The following is a 22,075-nucleotide window of genomic DNA, read 5'->3' on the forward strand; positions in this document are numbered from 1 at the left end:
CTCTCAGAGTTCTCTCAGCCTCACTGACCTCACAGGGCAACTATTGTGGGGAAAGGAAGGGTAGGTGATTGCAAGCCACTTTGGGAGTTCTTCAGGTAGTAAAAGGCGGGGTACAGAAACCCTGCTCTTCTTTCTAACTGTGGTGCTTTTCTCCATTGTAAGAAGCCTTCCTCTGAAGCAACAAGCTCTTCCACCACTGATAACAGAACAGGTTTGTCCCTAACATGTCACAAGAAAGCATATCAAACTGAATTATTCCCTAACAAACAAAAGAAATAATGGACCAGGGCAAACAGATTCTAGCAATTTAATAGTTCAAACTCATTTTGAAATGTTTGTGACAGTAAAATCTTTCCACTGCCAAGATGGTACAGATTTGTAAACAGCATTCACTCACAAATGAACATTGCATATTAGAGACTTCATTATTAAACAATACTTTAAAATATTATATTTAATCAAATAAACTATGAACATTAAATTGACATTTAAAAAATCTAAGAATTTCATTATACCACCAATAGCAGTTTTATGAAAGACTAGTAAAAAAAGCCCATTGTTTGAAGAAGACAATGGGCGCTAGCAGGTGGGGACCAGAGTGAGCGGCAGGCTACCTGAAAGAGGAGGCGGGCGGCGTCTCCTCTGCATTTTTTTGTTCTTCTGCGGCTTTCCCGGCGGCTCCATTGTGTTCTGGGGCCATGAGGGCAGGGAGCACCCAGCAGCTGCGCTGTGGGCGGCTGCCGGGGCTCCCAGGGCGCCGGCTTGGAGCTGGGAAAGGCTCCTACAGGGTTAATGTTTTTCTGCTGGCTCTCTTGGGCGTGCCGGCTTGGAGTTGCGAAAGGCTCCTACAGGAGTTTTTTTTTCTGCTGGATCTCCTGGGCGGCGGCTTGGAGCTGCGAAGGGCTCTTACAGGAGTTTTTTTTTCTGCTGGATCTCCTGGGCGGCGGCTTGGAGTTGCGAAAGGCTCCTACAGGAGTTTTTTTTTCTGCTGGATCTCCTGGGCGGCGGCTTGGAGCTGCGAAGGGCTCTTACAGGAGTTTTTTTTTCTGCCGGCTCTCGTGGGCGTGCCGTCTTGGAGCTGCGAAAAGCTCCCACAGGGTTAATGTTTTTCTGCTGGCTCTCGTGGGCGTGCTGGCTTGGAGCTGCGAAGGGCTCCTACAGGAGTTTTTTTTTTCTGCTGGCTCTCCTGGGCGCCGGCTTGGAGCTGCAAAAGGCTCCTACAGGGTTAATGTTTTTCTGCTGGCTCTCTTGGGCGCCGGCTTAGAGCTGCGAAGGGCTCTTACAGGAGTTTTTTTTTCTGCTGGCTCTCGTGGGCGCCGGCTTGGAGCTGCGAAAGGCTCCTTCAGGATTTTTTTTTTTTGCTGGCTCTCGTGGGCGTGCTGGCTTGGAGCTGCGAAGGGCTCCTACAGGAGTTTTTTTTTCTGCTGGCTCTCCTGGGCGCCGGCTTGGAGCTGCGAAAGGCTCCTTCAGGAGTTTTTTTTTTTGCTGGCTCTCGTGGGCGTGCTGGCTTGGAGCTGCGAAGGGCTCCTACAGGAGTTTTTTTTTCTGCTGGCTCTCCTGGGCGCCGGCTTGGAGCTGCGAAAGGCTCCTTCAGGAGTTTTTTTTTTTGCTGGCTCTCGTGGGCGTGCTGGCTTGGAGCTGCGAAGGGCTCCTACAGGAGTTTTTTTTTCTGCTGGCTCTCCTGGGCGCCGGCTTGGAGCTGCGAAAGGCTCCTACAGGAGTTTTTTTTTTGCTGGCTCTCGTGGGCGTGCTGGCTTGGAGCTGCGAAGGGCTCCTACAGGAGTTTGTTTTTGTCTGCTGGCTCTCGTGGGCGCCGGCTTGGAGCTGCGAAAGGCTCCTACGGGGTTTTTTTTTTCTGCTGGCTCTCCTGGGCGCCGGCTTGGAGCTGCGAAGGGCTCCTACAGGAGTTTGTTTTTGTCTGCTGGCTCTCGTGGGCGCCGGCTTGGAGCTGCGAAAGGCTCCTCTGGGGGTGTTTTTTTTTTCTCTCCAGCTTCTCGGCGGCTGGAGTCTTGTGTTTGCGTCGGCGGCTCCCTTGGGGTCCGGCCTGACGCGGTGAGAGGCGCTTTGCGCCTCTCGCCGCGTCAGGCCGGGAGCAACTGCGAGCCGCGCTGCGCGCGGCTCGCAGTTGCTGGGGCTGGGAATCGGAGGGACCAATCGGCAGGCGCTTTGCGCCTGCCGATTGGTCCCTCCGATTGTCTGTCGTGAGGAAGGGTCCAATCCGGACCCTTCCTCATCACAGACAAAGCCCACCTCAAGGCCCCTTAACGAATTATTTAGTCCGTGGCGCCCGCGGCGCCACGGGCGGTGTACAGATTATGAAAAAGAGCTGGTTTTATACTCTGCTTTTCAAAACCCAAAAGTGCCCCAAAGCGTCTTACAAATTCCCAGGGCCATTCCGCGTGACTTCAATGTTGCAAAAGGCTTCCAAATTGTAAACGCTACTAATTAGCAGTTATGCATGACATCGCACACAATCTGCCACACTCCTGAAACCGATCCGCAAAAAGCGATTCGTTGTAGCACTTAAAGGAAAATCCAGAAAAGTGGATTCACCCTCCGAAAAGCGCTATACTCTTGCAAACAATCTGCAAGACTAGCGAAAAAGACCTGTGTGTTCCCATTGTTGCAGTTCCAGCCAAGTCCCTCCCCCTGGCTCTCTCCTCTGAACTTCCAGCGATCGCCATTTTTTTTCTCGGAGCGAGCAGAAAGCAACGAATCGGCGAGGCTTCATTCACCCAGCGAGGCTTCTCCGGCTACAGTCCCTCCACAGAGCTGCTTTAAAGCTCCCATAAGCCACCAAGCACAACACAGTCCCGTTTTCAAGTTCCCTTTATTTTCGGCTGATTTTTTTTTCATTCGGAGGAGTGTGGTAACGATGAATCGCCAACTCACATGCCATCTGCCAGCTAGATGGGTATCTACGTTAGGAGGAATCAAGTAATCAAGGCATATTCAATTCAACGTGTGTTTTTCTTTTTTTTTTAAACCTGTTCTTAAAGGGAAAGGGGCTTTTTGGGAGCATGATAACAGCCGCCCATTGGCTGTTCGTTTGATTGACGGCCAGGGGCGGGACAAAGCACAGAAAAAATTGCTTCCTTTCTAGAGATTTTTGGCAAGACCGGAAACCTGTGGGAAACGATTGAAACGCTACTGGATTCCACTACAAAGGAAGGTATGCGTAACTCGAGATAGCACTATTAAAAATAGTGTTTCCGCTTTCAGGAACCAATTGGCAACATTGGTCCTGGTGTAGAATGGGCCCCAGTGATGTAGGTGGGACTGACAAAGCTCTAATAGAACTGCTCTGTGAGAACAGCCCTAAGATAACTGTGACAAACCTAAGGTCTTCCAGTTGGCTGCATGTGGAGTAGGGAATCAACTGGCTCTCCAGATTAGATAAGGACATATGAACTGCCCTTCCAGATCAGATCAGGATCCATTCCATTTTCAAACAGGGCTTGCCGGCAATCTGGCCTCATCAAATATATTTTTCCTGGGGAGGGGAAGCAATTGCTTGTACCCTTCTGATTCCCTTCCCTAATCACTAATTCTTCTTTGTACATGCCAAGGACAAGATGTCCCAAACTGGTTGTATGCCTTAACATTATTTTCAAACAGCAACAAAGGTGGTGGGTAGTAGGCAGCCAGTGCAAGTGAAGGTGGATGATTGTAAGGAGCCAGCTTAGGTTGCTGGCTGTCTCAGGTGACCGAGAGAGAAAGAAGAGTACTGATAATGGGAAAGGGATACCGGAGAGGCCCAGGATAATAGTAGGCAGGCAACAAACTGCATGAGCATGGCAACTTCCTTTCTGGGGATCGCTTTCATCCATACCATCTAAAAAAGAACCTTCCTTTCTTGCAACTACTTAGGTTAAGGATAAATTGCAGTCAGGATGCTGATTTTTATAAACAGGCAAGGATAACCGTGCACCAACTATCTGAGAGTGGCTATTCCAAAAGGATCCTTAAAATGCCTTCTATAAGGCAAGGAATACAGAAAGATCATACCTTCTAATCCCCAAGCAAAAGAATCAGAACAAAGGAAGGATGATAGTTACATTGACCTACAACACAACTTACAATCAAGTTAAAAACATCATCCAAAAACATCTAATGTCCCCAGATGTAGTAACACTTCTTTGTTCGCACAGAAGTGTTCAAAAAATCTTAAAGACATGCTGGTCAGAATTAGGATCAAGGAATCTTTCACAGATAATTCCACTGTAGATGGCAAAGGCATGCCAAAATGTTTGTTTTCTTGTGGCGGTTGTGCTGCACGCAAGCATTCTGACAAGAGCCAAATGTTTCAGAACTCAACAACAGATAAAACCTTTTACATCAATGAGGTTGTGAATTGTAACAGAAAAGATATTGTCTGTATGAAAGGACTGTCGTTCAAGATTCGCATATCAGAACACCTCAGCTGCATTAGAAACGGGAGGATGCCAAACCCCATCATGCCCCACTGGATGTCCTTGGCCCACTGGGTGATTGAAAAAGTAAAAGCCATAGAAGGTCATCTGCTTCACAAACTTAGGAGAAGAGAAAGTTTCTGGATTTATACACTGAAAACCTTGGCACCCAATGACTTGAATCCAGGCACTGACTGGATGTGTCTATGAGCCAAGATGTGTTATCCCTTTTCTATATGCTATATGTTTTTTTTTCTGTATGTAACTGTGGTCTAAAGATATCCAGTTCAATACTAGTAACTCCCTTCCCCCATCCCTGTATTTCAACTCTCTGCATGATTCAGCAGAAAATAGTTGCATATATATATAAAAGTTTTTATACTTTTATATATTCGAACTCCATAAATAAAAAAATTTAAATGATAAAATCATTGTCAGACAAAATTATGTAGTACTCTTAACCACTGCTTTCAGTAAGGGGGTCACTGCTAGAAATTGCTGAGGAAATCAGAATTTTTCTATCATCTCAATTTGTGAGTAGCAACAATTTTCATTCTTCCGCCATGTTAACTTTTTCCAATACCGACAAGGAGGGTTATTACAAATGCCAGACTGCCACACAGATATATCAGCAATAGTAAAATTTCACTTTTCACCTAAAAGGAAAAAACAAATATTAACTTATATTAACAAATATTAACTTGAAATGAAAACTAATATATATATATATATTAGTTATATATATATATATATATATATATATATATATATATATATATATATATATATATATATATATATATATATATATATATATATATATATATATATATATATATATATATATATATATATAGTTATAGTTATAGTTATAGTTATAGTTATATATAGTTATATATTAGTTATATATATATATATTCCAAATCTCGATATGCCTGTTAAGTCCTCCTGTACCACTTAATATAGCTGCCAGTTCTTCTTATTCCCCTGGAGGGGGGGGTCAGTGACTCCCCCACCAGCCAAGGGCTTAGGGCAGCTGCTTGGGATACTCTGTGCCTAAGACGGCCCCTGAACAGCACTAATACCTTGAAGAAAATCAGCATTTCTTCTAGTTGGGAGAATTGAAAACTAACAACTAGCCAGGGAATGAAAGGAGTTTGTAACTCTTTCTCCACCTGCTTTCTTTGTTTCTTTGCTCCCATATATACCCATTAGCTGCTTTTTCTCTTTCAAGGCAAACATGCATCTCAATCCACTGGAGAGGAGCAGAGAAATGGCAATTGCTGAAATAACCCCTCCTGCTCCATTCTTTGCTGTACATTCCACCCTCACAAAGAGGCTTTGCTTTTTTAAAACAGACACTGGGACATCATTACATGCACTACCATGTCCCTAGTTCCCTTAGAACTCCTTGTTTTCCTGACCGTCCTGTACTGTTGACTTAGAACAGGGGACTTGCTCAAAAGAGGTTTTAGTTAGTTTGTTAGTTTGAGAGATGTGGCTGTCAAAGGAGAAAATGGCAAAGGGATGTGTAACTTTTACCTCCCATGCCAGATATCTTATTTTCCCCCTGCGAGAGTTAAAAGCATTTTTCAGCAGGAAAAACAGTACTGTATGAAAACATTTTAAACACAGCAGCTACATATTGGAAAGCAAAACACATTCCTTAAAAAATCAGCTTCTACAACAACATCACAGTTCTAGACAGCTATAAAACACATTACCTTTGCTTGTGAATCGTCATAAATATCTAAAAGTATAAAAGACAGGAATGTTATTAAATTCTGCTTTGCCCTGTTGCTTTATTAAATACAGACAGCAAGCACTGGAATGTGTGCAGCAGAATCAGTCTGTACCTCTCTTTTTCAGCCAGAGATTTACATCCAGTGTAATAGCTATTAATGCCTCCCAGCCCACAAAGCCACCCATGGTTTTAAGCATCCAGTGGTTAGGAGAGCTGAGCATTTTCAGTCCCAGAAATAGGTCAGCATCTAAGGTGAAAAAGAGAAAAACCATGGCAAGCAAGTTACATTCAGGCAACAGATCTTTTACAGCACTTTTCAGTTTCCTGTTCCAGATTCGAAGGGCAATTAATATGTTCAGTAGAATCAGTGGTAAAGCTTTTTGAGGACTGTACTCCTTCAGCTTGTCTATGGAGGAATGTGTAGCTGAATACTCCTCCAGCTAAAATAAAACTCCCTAGCATTTGTCCCAGCAGGCTTTTTATTTGTGCACAAGTGCTCTTGATGTGCCTTCTTCCACTGCAGCCCACAGGAATATAGTCCAGAAAAGTTTTTCTATGTTATTCTGCCAGATATGTAAAATGGATCGGAGCAACCCGATTCACAATAGTCAAAGCTACAATTTTGCACTGGCTTCACAGTTAAAGCTGCAATTCAGCAAGACTAAGCAAGACTCAATGTAATCATTCACAGAATCTATGTCTTAATTCAGTGGTCCCCAACCTTTTTATCACTGGGGACTGGTCAACGCTTGACAAGGGGGAGGGTAGTCTTTTGCCTGAGCCCCAGCTCCACTTGCTTTCCCACCGGCGGCACTGACTTCCCGCCACCCGCTGGGGGGTGCTGCCAGCATCAGCTGTGCAGTGCCACGCCGAGGGGGAGCCCCAACCATGGTGGCCGCTGGAGAACACCAAAGGTGAGTCGGCAGCAAAGTGTCAGGTTAGCCCCTGAGGCAGCAGCCAGGGAGGAGGATGAGGAGGAGCCACAGCCCAGTACCGACTGATCTACGGACCAGTACCGGTCCCCGGACTGGGGGTTGGGGACCACTATCTTAATTAACTCTCAAGGTGTTTCCAGAAGTTTCAGATCACAATTCGTCTAGCCTCAGATGACTGGGGCGACTGAGGCAGGACCTCCGAGGATGACCAGAGTGAGAGGGTAGATTTCTATGGAAGAAGGTGGCATTGAAGGTATGTTAGTTTCAGGCCATACAGGTTAATACCAGCATCTTGACTTGAGCCAAGAAGTGACAGGCAGCAACTAGGGACAGAGGTTTTTCAGAGATGAACTCTCCCTACAGAATGCCTACTTCTTGAAGCTCACCCTACTCTCCATGAGATTGAAGATGAAGTACCTTCTTCCAGAGTTCCAGTCCAAATCAGAATACCATGCACTGGGAACTCTGGAGCCCACCTACTAGATAGTCCCAAGGACAGATCTAGGAGACATACCTGGGAACAATTCTCAGTAAGACAAGGGATCAAGCCCTATGAAGATAGGTTGCGGGACTTGGGAATGTTCAGCCTGGAGAAAAGGAGGTTGAGAGGGGACATGATAGCCGTCGTTAAGTATTTAAAAGGTTGTAATTTGGAGGAGGGCAGGATGCTGTTCCCATTGGCTGCAGAGGAAAGGACACGCAGTAATGGGTTTAAACTACAAGTACAACGATATAGGCTAGATATCAGGAAAATAATTTTCACAGTCAGAGTAGTTCAGCAGTGGAATAGGCTGCCTAAGGAGGTGGTGAGCTCCCCCTCACTGGCAGTCTTCAAGCAAAGGTTGGATACACACTTTTCTTGGATGCTTTAGGATGCTTAGGTCTGATCCTGCGTTGAGCAGGGGGTTGGACTAGATGGCCTGTATGGCCCCTTCCAACTCTATGATTCTATGATTCTAATCCTGATGTTTCATAATATCTAAAATTTCCTTGCAAAGAAGAAGCTCTATCCATGGCTGTACAACGTCTACATACATTCAACAGAAATGACTACATGTACTTTGGTTTTTCTACAAGACTCAAGAGACAGAAATTTTCTTTTTATTCTTATATGTACATTAGAAAAAAATCCAATCAAATTGTCCTTATGTATGTTAGTTCCTTGCCTCTACCAAGCTACTGCCAGGATCAAGGTGTTCACATTCCATTGTAGTCATTGGATTTTTTAAAATAAGGTGTATCCCATCAAAGCCATGCAGATTTCTAAACGATCTTATTCAATGGGAGCATTTGTAGTTCTAAGAAAGAAACTTCCACTTACCTGCCAATACTTTGATGACTAATGCATTCAGCATGTGAAACCAATTAAAAACGAACCTCCTGTTGATGCAATGCAAAACACTGTGTTAAATATCTTTGTTCTTTAAGGTGTAAACATTGGGCAGTGGTAGGGATAAGGTATCATGGCTACTGCCATGGAATAGACTGAAAATGGGTGGCAAAGCTCTCAGTAATAAATCCAGAATTTCTTCTTAAGCAGCATACCCAGAACTGTCACTGATAAAAAATGACACAGCAGCTGCAATATGTTTACTTCCCATCCCAAGGGTGAATGTTTATTTTCCACAAGCCCTGAAATGTTGGGCCTCACAAGTTGTGGCATTTTCAGAAATTACTGGATTGCAATGCGTATTATTTATTAGTTCTTGATCAGGAAAACCCATTAGATGAAAAGAATGCCTGAGGCTGAAGTTGAAATGTTTTTAGATACAGCAATAAAATGGGCAGCTTTTCCCAGGAATGTGGTCCTGATCTTGCAGGGTGGCTTTTGACAGCTTTCTGGAGAAGCCACACAGAACTTTTTCTTATTATATTCCAGCAGTTTCCAAATGTTGAAGAGTCTGTGGGTAATTTTGGAATTAAAAAAAGGGTAGTAGTACCATCACAGAATGGCAACTGTTAGGAAAGAGCCAGTCATGGAATGCCTGTGTGGGGCCATCACAAAATGGCTGCAAATGGGGCCAGATCAGCTCTGTTTTGCTGTTTGGTGTCAAGAAAGGGGAGGATGTCCTTCCTGTACTACCACTCGGAAAGCCTGCTATGCCCAGAGACAAAGTCTGTTCTTGTGCCTAAGATGAAGGCACAGGGCTACAACTCACTTGCCCAAGACAATCTCCACATTTGGTTAGTCAGTCAGCTGTGAGAACATAGCCTCAAACAACTTCATTGCCCCCCCTTCCATTTTTTCCCTTAAAAAGCTAGTAGCCTCCAGGAAATAATCTGCCTCCTTGGCTGTACTGGGGACTACCATTGTATTTCATTTCAAGGACAGTATAAATAGTACAGTAAAATACTCACAACTTTACCAGAACTCCAGCTTATATAGATACATATATGCCCCCAATAATATTCTTCCATCTTTATTTACAGATAAATTCAGATGGCCACCACAAATAACCCAAGGATGTTATCCCTATCATTACTCATGCACATTGTATCTTTAGAGATAGCTACAGAATCAGGATTTCATTTTAGTATAAATCCAGGTGTACTGATGCTCAGTCCTACCTAACATCCATGCTGTCTGCTCTATAATCTTAGCTTAATGCTAGATGTGTGTCGACTACTTGTGGTTACACAGTGATATGGGGGGCTGTTCTTTGCACATATTCAAAAATGTATTTTGGCTATTATTTCATACAGCTCAAAAACATTGGCTCTGGAAATAGGCCAAGGTAAATTCTTGCTCTCTGAGTTTTCTCTTCCAATCGACCCCTTGCAATCGTGTAGAATTCCCTATCTTCATCTGATTAATGCAATTTATGCTAGAAAAACTGGAGAAACTCATAACAGTGCACACATCTTGATAATCACAATCCCACACCCAGTTTCATCTGTAATAATTATATAAGAAAGTGTAATCAGATTCTGCCATCACAAATGTTTGAATGTGGAGACTTGATCCTACCATCTCCAGCTTAATTGTGTTAAGTACCTAAGCCAGTTTATTTATCTTGATGATTTCAGTGAGTTTCAAGCGCAACAGCGCCTCCTTTTGGCTAGTCGTGTGTTTCCAGTAGAAAACCAATATAAACAAAACACAGCCTGACCATTTTCAAACTGCCTTCGTCTTCTCTTTTAGTAACTGGTCGCTAATGTTTTTTTCCTACCATTTCAGACAGACTGCTAGCAGAATTTATTTACCTGCTCAAGCCCACTTGCATCAGCTTACCAAAGCGTGGTTGAGCTGCTTTTGAGGGAAATGGCTGTCTTCCATTTTCTAACCCTTTGTTGTGCATCTGAACTGCTGTGCTATTTAAAATGTCCATAGTGCTTCCTACAGGGCCACTTTTCCTCCCACTCATTTTTGCCATGTGATCTTTCACCGACTTAAAAAAAAAATCTAAATGAAGCACTATAGCGCTAAGCCAATATGGCACTTCAGTGCTACATCAGCACCACTGGGATGTTTCAACTCCATTGATTCTGTGGGAAGTTGGAGTTCCAGCACAGCCAGCAGAATGGAAACAAACGCATGGGAAGCTGAGGGTCACAAAGTCTGTGTCCACATATTTCTGGATATTCCTCTATTGATGTGCTAATTTGGTGCAGCTGTGAATAGAGGTATAGTGGTTAATAGAGGTATAGTGGCCTCTAATCTGGAGAACTGGGCTTGATTTCCTACTCCTCCAGATGCAGCCAGCTGGGTAACCTTGGGCTAGTCACAGTCCTATTAGATTTATTCTTGCAGAGCAATTCTGTCAGAGCTCTCTCGGCCCCACCTACTGCACAGGATGTCTGTTGTGGGGAGAAGAAGGGAAGACAATTGTAAGCTGCTTTGAGACTCCTTTGGGTAGTGAAAAGCAAGGCTTTGGTTATTTGACCCATATAAAAATATCAGTAGGACCATACAAAGTATTGGACAATTGAGTTTAGAAGACAATAACAGTTAAAATCAAATATGATAAGATAATTTCACAACTCTTTATTCTGATAGAGATGTACAAGAATTTGACTACCGTTTGAGAAATATTTGGGTCTTTATCCCTTAGCAATATTTTAAATATTTTACCACTGTTATAAATGGCTATGGGTATTAAGTTGGTGTAATGTGATAACAAGGGTAACATTAAACTATTCCTAATACTATAATATAGAAGGCAAAATAACAACATGTGTGCCATTGGCTCAATTTGATCGGTGTTGCCAGGGCATAAACGTTGCTCCACAGGTTGCTTTTGAAACCTACCCTCAAGTATAGCTGATGGAAACAGATTAAAACACAAATGAGAGAAATCCCAGCTATATTTTGCCATGGAAATATTTGAGAGATAAGGAGCTGGGGCAAAAAAAGCAAGGTCTACTTCTTCTACACCAGATGTTTGCAACTGGAATTTCTTGTGTGGACAAGGGAATTCAGGAGGTGAATGACCACCGTAGCACAACAACCAGTGCTACACAAATATCAGTGTGCCACATAGATGTCATGCCATGTCATGGCAGCAGTCAGGCCTAACTGTTTCTGCTCCCATATTACAAAGGCCAGTTCCTTATATGAGTTATCTGACCTGAGTTCAAAGCTGTTGGGAGGTTAAACACACTTCTGCAGCAAGAACAGTGAACACATGCACATATTCTTATTAAAGAATAGATTAAAGAATTCTTATGATATATACAAACCTGTTATTTTGAAGAGAAGGGCGGAAAAAAGCTATCAGTGGCTGAAAGAAAGACAAAATCATAACAATGCATCCAATGATGGCATGAGCTTCTGCACCCTATGAGGAAGGAAAAATATATAATTGAAATATCTGCCTTGTTAGTACCTGTCAAATTGCCTCACTAAAACTGAGAAATTCCTTAAGCGTTACAACCATGGTTTTTTTAATTGTAAAGAAATTAATGCTACAAAAATCACTAATTTTTGCTGAGATTAAAGGATATGGCATGTATGTCCATTTTTATTCATTTTACTTATTTTTTCAATTTATTTCTCATCTCTCTTAGCCAGGCTGTCTTGCAAAGGATTACAGATTAAAACCAAAAAGTTTCCCATTAAAACAATAAAACAATAAACCTTTAAATAAAACCCATACAAACTACAATCCATACAAACTACAACCCATAAAACAGCGGCAGGATAAATAAATCGAAACAGGTCCCCTCCTCCCAAATTAATCGCCATTTGGCTCAGCGAGTCCTGTACTTAGCCCGTGCCACAGTAGGATGAAACATATAATAAATACAGTAAATGCCTGGGTGGCTGGCAGGGTATAATGATGCCTCAGATGACAGAGGCATCTAAAGGGAGGTGGGGCATAGTTTTCAAAACTAAAATAATCTTAATTCTTTACGCTGCATTTTCTACTATATATGAAAACCTGACTACCTCAACAAAGTGACAAATATTCATATTTTTACAAACAAAAAGAACCAAGCATATTTTAAATATTCTATACATTTAAAAAGTACTGAACGAGATCCTAATTTTCCAGAATTAGGTGTTGCTCAAGGCCTTAGATGCCACATTTTTCTTAATTTACACAACTTACACTACTCCATCCTTTTCTTGCTACAAAGGCCAATATGAAAGCAGTTATTGTTGCAGCTACCGTTAGCAACATCATCCAAACATGAATCTATAAAGGAAATAAAAGTCTTAAATTAAAAGTCAATAATAAAACACAAAGAATTGCTTCTGTTTAATTGGTATGTCGTTTCATACAGAATGGATACTTTAAAAATACATATTCTTGTATGAATTCTTGTTATTTAAGTAAACGTTGTTACCTGCCTCAAACAACTTTGGTTGAGAACTGAGATAAAACCTTTTAGGTTGTTCAAGAGATTATTTAAAAATTCAACCAACTATTTTAATGATTTGGGGTGTTCAAAAGCTCAGATATACTTTTCTGCAACAGAAATTGATCCTGTAAGGTCTTTCTTATCTAGTAGTATCTTGTTCTCTAGACCAGCAGTCCCCAACCTTCATCTGGTCGGGGACTGCCTCCGGGGGTGGGGGAGAGCCAGCGGCCCGGCTGCTGCAGTTGCTCAAAAACGCGCGCGCGGAACTGCCGTGCATGCGCGTTTTGGCCACCAGGTGGCGCTAACACGCATGCGCAGAGTTGCTGCGCATGCACGTTTTGGCCACCAGGGGCACAAACATGCTTGCGCGGCAGTTCCGCGCATGTGCGTTAGCGTCGCTGCCGCGCCGGCTGCCGCGCCGGCTGCCGCGCCGGCTGCCGCGCCGGCTGCCGCGCCGGCTGCCGCGCCGGCTGCCGCGCCGGCTGCCGCGCCGGCTGCCGCGCCGGCTGCCGCGCCGGCTGCCGCGCCGGCTGCCGCGCCGGCTGCCGCGCCGGCTGCCGCGCCGGCTGCCGCGCCGGCTGCCGCGCCGGCTGCCGCGCCGGCTGCCGCGCCGGCTGCCGCGCCGGCCTCTTTCCCCCCCTCTCGCTGCAGGGGGGAGGCAGGCTCGGCTGCTGGCGGCCTGGTACTATGGCCTTTGCGGCCCGGTACCGGGCCGTGGACCGGGGGTTGGGGACCCCTGCTCTAGACCTACTAGAATCACAGCCCTCTCTGTCCAATCACAGATCAAACTAATTTAGATACACACCTGAAACCAAGTATCTTTTCCCAGAAGAGGCTTCTTTATGAACTTCAAGTACCTAGCAAACACCATTCCTATGCTGCCTGTGGTCATCCAAGCAACCAACATAAGAGCCCCTTAAAAAACAACCAGCAGAAATGAGAGACAAATTTTCATTTAGTAAAACATTACAGTGATTCCAACAATTTTCCACCAGTGAATTATAATTTAGGATGTTACTTCTTCAACTGCATGGGTGAACACATCAGTCATCTAACCCAGTGGTCCCCAACCTTTTTCGAGCCGGGGAGCGGGGGGAGAGGGAATTCCCAGATCAGCTCTGGAAGATGTATAATTTTCTAAGTAATCTGACATGCATCTGAGCTCGAGTTAATAAAGAGCCATCTTGGTGTAGCGTTTAACAGCAGCAGCCTCTAATCTGTAGAGCCTTTTCCACACCCAGCCAGCTGGGTGATCTTGGGTTAGTCACAGAGCTCTCTCAGCCCCACCTACCTCACAGGGCATCTGTTGTGGGGAAAGGAAAGTGATTGTAAGCCACTTTGAAACTCCTTCAGGTAGTATAAAGCAAGGTACAGAACGCCAGCAAAAAAGGGTAATATTTAAAGTAGCTTTTATATTGTAATCCTAAACCAAGTGAAACCCTAGAGTTAGAGTGCATTTTGCAAGAAAAAGCAATAATAGGGAGCTATCCCAGTGTCCAAGCACAGCCCATTACAAAATAAAGAGACTACCAGGAATCAAAATGAAGACCATCAAAGTCTTCAGAAACTGCAAGGTAAGTAACAGCATAACCCTAAACCATATCCCAAACAGTGGAATCCTAAACAGAATAACTTTAACTCTGTATAGGGTTGGACTGTGGTGAAAGACTGGTGCAATTTATCAAGAGCTGTCCCTATAGAGTAGCGATCCCCAACCTGTGGGCCGCGGACCACATGTGGCCCTTCGACTAATTGGAGGTGGGCCCCGAAGGACGCCTTCTCCCCCCCCCGGCCCTTTACAACACACTTCGGGTGTCATTGTCTCCCATCACTCCTAGATGGGACTATCTCGTTGCAGAGAAACAAGCTCAGGGTTCCCATTGATTTGTCATTGTCATGAGTTAAAATTTCCATGAAAATAAAATGTTCCTTATGTTCATTGTTGTGGCGTGTCTGTATCTTATTTTGAAGGGATGTTTAAACATTACCATAGCGATCAGAGAGCGTTAGGGCAGTGGTTGAGAGCAGAGGAGAAAACTACCCCCCCCACCGGGCCTCAGTAAAAGGCGTTGAGTGGTCCCCAGTGAGTGGTCCCCGGCGTTGAGTGGTCCCCGGTGATAAAAAGGTTGGGGACCACTGCTATAGAGGGAAGGTACAGACCAATCATTTCCCCATTATATTTGTCCCCCTTGAACACGTGAAAACTATTTACAAAACCAAGTTTTATTAGGCTTAACTTCAAATGGTAATACAAAAACCAGATTAGAAAGACACAACATTGTGAATCTGCTCTTGGACAATTACTTACCATGAGCCTTAATAATCAAGGGTGTAGACCAGGAACCACTTTGGGTTGCAGCACTTGAAATGTTCACCCTCTGTTTAGTAATGAAGGGTATTCTGCGATGCTTCAGTATGTGCCCTTCAAATATTTAAAAGAAAGGGACAATAATTAGCAATCATAGTGCCTTCTCTATGTGAGATGTTCTGCCTCAGATTATTTATTTATCTATTTATTTAATTTTAATTATACAATATGTTGGGGGGGGGAAGCTACCCAAAAAGGACATCCTAAACTGAGTTACACCTTTCTAGACCCACTGACTTTGATAGACATAGTGTAAATCTGCTTAAGATGGCACCGTGTATCTAGAAGGAAGGGACCCTGAAGCTTTAATTGTTGAATTGAAGAGGTTATTTCAGCAGGTACAACTAACAATATGAGGTAAACAACACCAGCTGTAATTCCCTCTTCTAAAAAATTATTAAACGTAAAGGAATCTTGTCTATCTTTGACCCTGGCCACACTCTAACTGTATTCTAAACAAACTAGGAACATTTCAGCTTTATTTCATACGTTCATTCATATACTGGAAAAATAATAATGCTATGAATCAGTACAGAACCTAAAGAGCTGTATGTGCTATCATAGGTGTTAATGAGTGGCATTATTTGTTAATGCTTAGCATGTTCACACTGCAGCAATAAAAGTCTCTGGACTACTCTAAAATATCTGCCACAATTGAAGCTTTTTGCCTGTTCTTACATTTCAAGTGACTGAACTGCTTCCCTTCCCGCTTTGACATGGAACTCACCAGCTGAGGATGGCCCATAAGCCAAAAACACATAATACAAGTTGCCACTGGCTCTTGACTGAGTTGATATGGCATTTCTTGAAATGAAATAACATCTGATGATTCCGTTGTTGGAAGAGGTTTCCAGAATGTCCACCTTCCCCTGGGGGAGAAAAAACCCCTATTATTAATATATTTGGCCATGGTTATTAATTTAAATTATTTTGCAGCTCTTGAAATATCTCTGCCTTTTCTTTAGAACAAGGAGTAACTGAAGAACCCTTATGAGTGTGTGTGTGTGAAGGGGATGATTACTGTGAAAATATTTATACTGAACATTTGAAAATCCACATGAGTAATTTCAAAAAGTATATATACTATTAGATTCCTGTCAGCTCTTCACTGAAACAAATCAATCCCCACAATCCAGGTTAGAGGTCAGTTCCTATTCTTGTACTCACTCAAGGACCAAACTCATGTATGAAGAAAATTCAACAAGAAAAGGAACGGTTCTGGGGAAGAGTGATATCTCACTCTTGAAACACTGCAGGCAACACAGAGCAGGACAGCTGTGACCACATCCTTCTACATTCAGTACATTGTTTTTTTTTTAAAACAAAAGCATAGTAGCTTAGTACCAGAGGTCTAATACTTATAGTATATCCAGTTGAGAAGGCATGTTGAACGTCAATGTGACCTGAAGCATTTCTACCACAAATATAGATGTCATCGTTCCCCTAGGAAAAGATTTAGATACATAAATAAAGGAAGCATAATAGGTTCATCCTACAGAAGTTATTACTGAGCATAAGCTGAATTTACATTTGTTTATTACCCTAGTACTACCACAAGGGAAATGGATCAGTCTTGTTCATGACACTTGTAGATTTGCTAACAAATATGAAACTGTTCGCTCTTCAAGCCTTTCATTTCAGGTGAGATTGCAGATATGATAGCAAAAAGGGATAATGCACAGAAGCCTAGAGGAGCCTAAGCAGACAACACTGAAAGACCAGAAACATTGCAAATAGGGATCTGCAGAATCACACAAGATAATATTTGTTTACATAGTATAGCCCACTTTTCTTGAAGAGGCTTATAGCATTGCTCTTTCCTCCTCCATTTTTTCCTCACAACCACAACTGTTATGAGGTAAGTTAGGCTGAGAGAAAGTGACCGGCCAACAGTCACCCAGTGAGCTTCCATATTTCCTAGACCAGATGAAACAGTTTAGCCATTGCCGGTTGGTTCAACACTTTAACCACTATGGATTTTGTCTTGTGTGGTTACTTCTTTGTCACAGCTGGTGGGGACAGCAAGGGGATGGAGTCTGTTTTGGGGATGGGGAGTCTGAGTAAGGCAATGGAATCCCAAAAGCTAAGCAGCCTCAGAAATGAGGCCTCAGTCTTAGCAGAGCCAACCCGGCTAAGTGACTCAAGGGGCTTGCTGTGCAGGATGACCAGGGGTGGGCCAAGGAAGGTATATGTCTCCCGAGGCACACCAGGCATTCACTTAGCGGGCTAGAAGAAGGCATTCACTTAGCGGGCCATTTTCTCCAGGGGAAAGGCTGGTATCTGGAGGCTGGTATCCCTAGTTCATTCACATGAGGTCAAATCACAGTTTGCTATTAAATTAGAACCAACTAATGTAAATTTTGGGTAACATTCTATTAAAACGATATTATAATTTTCTACCCTGATCAGGGCCACCAAACCAATTAAGATTATGTTTTGAGTTTCTCCATTACTGCCCATATATCCTTATCTATTGTTCCTCTTAATATTTGTGAAATAGCCCTGGGGGTGGAGAGTGTCCTGGCTGTCCAAGATGGAATAGGGCCAATCAGGGTGCAGCCCGCTTTGCTGGCTGAACCCTGATTGGCCCTCCCTCTCCAGCTCCCGCCCTCCTTCCCTGGAGGCTAGCCACTTTGATCTCAAATGCCTGAGGGAGACACAGAGACACAGAGTGCCCTGCCAAACCACAAACTACCCCTGATTACCTGCTATGGCTCCTGCGGCGAGGGAGAGACAGACAGACAGAGACAAACTGCAAATGACCCTTGCTTCCCTGCTACAGGAGCCCTGATTACCTATGGCTCCTGCTGCGCGTGCGAGAGAGAGGTCTGCGCCTGCCGGTGTCCCCTGAGTCCTAGTGCCCATTGCATTCTTGGTTGCAATGGGCTTCCTTGCTAGTCAGTTATAACTGCCATGTTTGTCTGGCTGGCCCTTCTGATGGGACAGTTTTAGATTTTCCTCTCATGTTTGAGCGATATTTAAAATAAGCATCAACCTGCTCCTATTTTTACTTTCTGACATTTATCTCACCATAACAGTGTCATCAGAAAAGCCAATGGCTACATATCCATCTGAAAGTCCACTCATTTCAAATTTGAAACCTCCACTCTTCAATGCCTCTGATGACATAAAATAACAGTCTGGGTCATGTGGATTGCATCCTGAAGGGGTGCTGAAACAGAACTTCTCTGCACCACACACTTCTTCTGAGGACACCTGCAATGAAAAATAGTTGCCCAAATGTCAACCATGAACCTAACTCCATAATCTTTTATTTTTTAACTTAATCCTGCCCTTTACTTGATATTATATTATATGGCTTAAGTACATCATAAATGCACTTTACAAGTCAAACTTCAAAGGAATATGAACTTGAAATTCAGTAAACACACATATACTAAAATGCGCTAATGCCCTCATTCTGTCTGGCCCTTCTAATGGCATTAGATGCATTTGTGGCTGCAATGAGCAAGTTAGCCCTAAAGGTATCTAAAATTCTATCAAACTAGGATATATTTCTAAGAGCCATTCCAAATATTACTGGGATGTAAATCTAGGTTTGTCACTGAGAGTATATTTCAGTTTATATTTTTTTGGGGGGGAAAGTGTGGTCTTTAAATATTTGAAATGAATAAATAACTGGGGACCTTATTTATTTCACTGATGAGTGTGCCTAATGATACAAATGTTTCCAAACAAACAAGTTACATGTCTCGGAAAATCCTTTCTTCCTTTACTATGCTAATGAAAGGGGATTCAGAAGTCCTCCGGAAGAAGACACTGATTGTGGATCCTATTTTTTTAATCTTCATTCCATCCCAAATTTCTTTTTACAAAATCATGATTTTAAATCTCCAGTGAATTTTTTTTCTGAGCCTTATATCTGAGCCAAGAGACACGTGGTGTGGAACATCAGAATAAAACAAGGCAACCAGGATTTATCAAAATGACACTTTTGCAAAGGTGTGGCCCCTGAGGTTTTTTGATGACTGGTAATTTCGATTCTCCAAATAAGCTGTATCTGACACCTACAACACCAGCCTTCTATGTACTAGAGCAGGGGTAGTCAACCTGTGGTCCTCCAGATGTTCATTGACTAAAATTGTAGTCCATGGATATCTGGAGGACCACAGGTTGACTACCCCTGTTCTAGAGGTCTCCCTCTATACTATCATGTGGAAGTAAATCTTGACATAAAGAAAAGGACCCAGGACAGAAGCAAAGGGGGGACCTATGATGGAAAACAAGATGCAGAAATCAAAAACTTACTGTTGAAGAGGGTCTAGAAGTCTGTGGGAAACTGGGTAAATCCTGTGTAAGAAGCAGGGAACCATCAACATGGTTTAGGAAAGTAGCTTCTTTCTAAACTTCCCACCCCCAAAATCTGGCAAGCAAGGAAGAGATAAATCAGACAGGCCACAGATATAGGAGAAAACTGGGTTATAGCCACACACATAGGTAGCATTGTGGTTCACGGGTTCCAACCCAAAGTTTTAAAACAAAAAATGAGATGTTATTGCACAATGAGACAGTGACCCTGATGACATGAGAAACTTACTGAAACTGGTGGACTGGAAGATACAAGAATTTGGCTTTGAACATCAGCCCAGAAAACTGTAAAATTATGAAGCACTGTTGCTCTGTAACGGGAATAAAAATCTCACAGTGAAACACAGTCATAAGAAACATCCAGACCATTCCCACCAGCTGTTTCATAACAGAGTAGTGCAGACTTTATCTCCTTTTCATATACTGACATTCATCTTTAGCCAAAAAATACACTGCATGTCAGTCATATATTGCTATCTGAGACTTTTCCCCATTGTTGAAGTTAAATGTGCCATAGAGTAGTTTAGAATCATAGTGTTGAACTAGATAACCCTGGAGGTCCCTTCCAACTCTATGAGTCTATGATCCCCTCCATACATTCTTCCAACTCTATGATACCATGATCCCTTCCATAGTGTATGGTGGGGATGACGAATTACAAACAGCATGATTTCTGCAAGTTTATTATTTGTTTGTTTGTTTGTTTATTAGATTTTTACTCTGCCACTCCTGGAACCGGCTTGCGGCGGGTTACAAAAAAATGTAAAGAAAATTCAACATACAATAAAACCCAGTAAACCCCCATTAAAAAAACCCAACATTACAAGTTCAAGAGGTCTGGTATACATCTCCATAGCTGCAGATACAGCTTGTGGCTGAAAATGCCATTAAGTTACAGCTGATGTACGGCAGCCCCATAGAGTTTTCGGGGAAAGAGACAAGCAGATGGTTTTCCATTACCTGTCTCTGCAAAGCAACCCTGGTGTTCCTTCATGGTCTCCCATCCAAATATTAACCAGGGTCAATCCTGCACAGCTTTTGAGATCTCGCGAGATCAGGCTACCACTTCCCAATGCCAAAGAAACTAGACATAGTAGTATCCGGAAAATGGCTTCACTTTTTAACAGACAAGACTGCTACCATGAGCACAACAATGAGATTCAGTCATTTTTAATTATCATTCCAACATGCAAATCAGAGCTGCATGTAATAATGCCATCACCTATTTTTAAGGCCAAATTCTGATAGTAAGTTGGACTTTTTATCTTGTATTATGCATCTGTATGGAGAGTTATGGTGCATAAATTCCAGAAATTATGTTTGGGATTATGGATTACTAGGAAGTATGATCTTGTTACCATACTGATATAGAAAGGGCAAAGTTTTTCAGGGTCCACTATATTATAAAAACAATAAGGTTACTTTCCCCCTTGTGAAAATGAAGACTGTCTGATAGCTTATTCAAACAATCAAACAAGAATTACCTGAAGATAACATGCTTCAGATCAGGAGGAGCAACCCAAACTGCAGATATAGTTTCCTTGTTTCTTTTGTCAGTATGACTCACAGAAGAATTCTATAATTAAAAGAGGGGGAAAACATGATCCCTGTTATGAAACAAAACAATAGAATTTGAGGATTCTAAAAACATAGAATGCTGAATATCGTTTTGCAAAAATGAGTCCATACAAAGAATCAGTAATCTGGTATAGACATATTTTTTATTTCACGTTTGTATCTCATATGCAGTAAAATTCTTGTCTCTTCTTGGGAGAATGATACAGCTAACTAAGCTCCTCCGGGGTAAGCAAGCTCACTGTTGTGCAGTTTGGTCATTTTCAGGTAATCCTGTCAGTTGCTAAGGAAATTTTTACCACATACGAGGAGTATAAGAATTAAGACAAGGGCGTTTAGAAACACACAGCAACAATTGGTTCAATATGCCTGCCGGAAAATGAGAACCCTGAATAATGGTTGTTAAAGCATTTACAAACTAACCACAAAATTACTGGTCTTTCAATCAGAATATTAAAAAGTGTGAATTCTCAGAAGTTGAAGACAATAATACCATTGTGTAGTGGTGGCTTTGGCAACAGGAGGAATGGACTGAACACCTAGGCAAGCTGTCAAGCAGAAGACAGCACTATTGCCTCCTGCAGTGGCAAACAGTTGCCACACTGGGTTCTCACACCATCACTGGAAGTAACACAGCAAGCAGTTCACAGGCCCATTGCTGAGGCAATGCGAATGAATTCTCTGGCTGCTCCATAGGACCTGAGTGACTGTTGGAACTTCGGGTGAGGAGCAGGAGGCACATTCAAAAGCAGGAAGCAATGGGACTAAGGAGGTCTGTCACAGGCTGCTAAAAAAAAAGTGGGGGACAAAAATAAATACAAATTTATCTTCCCTCAAAATGAGTAACTGCTAGGGACACAGCCTTATCCTTCCCTATCTTCCCCATCATAAAAGCTCATAAAACTCT

General features: G+C 42.8%; 1 protein-coding gene across 7 annotated transcripts in view; it reads right to left on the minus strand.

Moving 5' to 3' along the window:
• Positions 1–2,316: 2,316 nt before the first annotated feature.
• The window catches only part of LOC143835383 (putative ferric-chelate reductase 1), a 34,578-nt gene continuing 14,819 nt past the window's right edge, over positions 2,317–22,075 (minus strand). For 4 of the 7 annotated variants that reach the window (XM_077332900.1, XM_077332905.1, XM_077332899.1 and 1 more), the window contains 14 exons: positions 21,078–21,169; positions 19,823–19,904; positions 19,534–19,575; positions 18,295–18,480; positions 16,609–16,707; positions 15,992–16,133; positions 15,205–15,318; positions 13,702–13,811; positions 12,644–12,730; positions 11,772–11,869; positions 8,413–8,471; positions 6,269–6,403; positions 6,137–6,162; positions 2,317–5,068 (listed from right to left, as the gene is read on the minus strand). In XM_077332900.1, the coding sequence (XP_077189015.1) occupies positions 4,979–5,068; positions 6,137–6,162; positions 6,269–6,403; positions 8,413–8,471; positions 11,772–11,869; positions 12,644–12,730; positions 13,702–13,811; positions 15,205–15,318; positions 15,992–16,133; positions 16,609–16,707; positions 18,295–18,480; positions 19,534–19,575; positions 19,823–19,904; positions 21,078–21,169 (1,362 nt within the window). In that variant the 3' untranslated portion in view covers positions 2,317–4,978. The remainder of the gene's footprint in view (positions 5,069–6,136; positions 6,163–6,268; positions 6,404–8,412; positions 8,472–11,771; positions 11,870–12,643; positions 12,731–13,701; positions 13,812–15,204; positions 15,319–15,991; positions 16,134–16,608; positions 16,708–18,294; positions 18,481–19,533; positions 19,576–19,822; positions 19,905–21,077; positions 21,170–22,075) is intronic. The other 3 variants (XM_077332903.1, XM_077332904.1, XM_077332901.1) reach the window with 3 other exon arrangements.

Source organism: Paroedura picta, chromosome 4 (genome assembly GCF_049243985.1).
Source record: "Paroedura picta isolate Pp20150507F chromosome 4, Ppicta_v3.0, whole genome shotgun sequence".
Taxonomy (NCBI): domain Eukaryota; kingdom Metazoa; phylum Chordata; class Lepidosauria; order Squamata; family Gekkonidae; genus Paroedura; species Paroedura picta.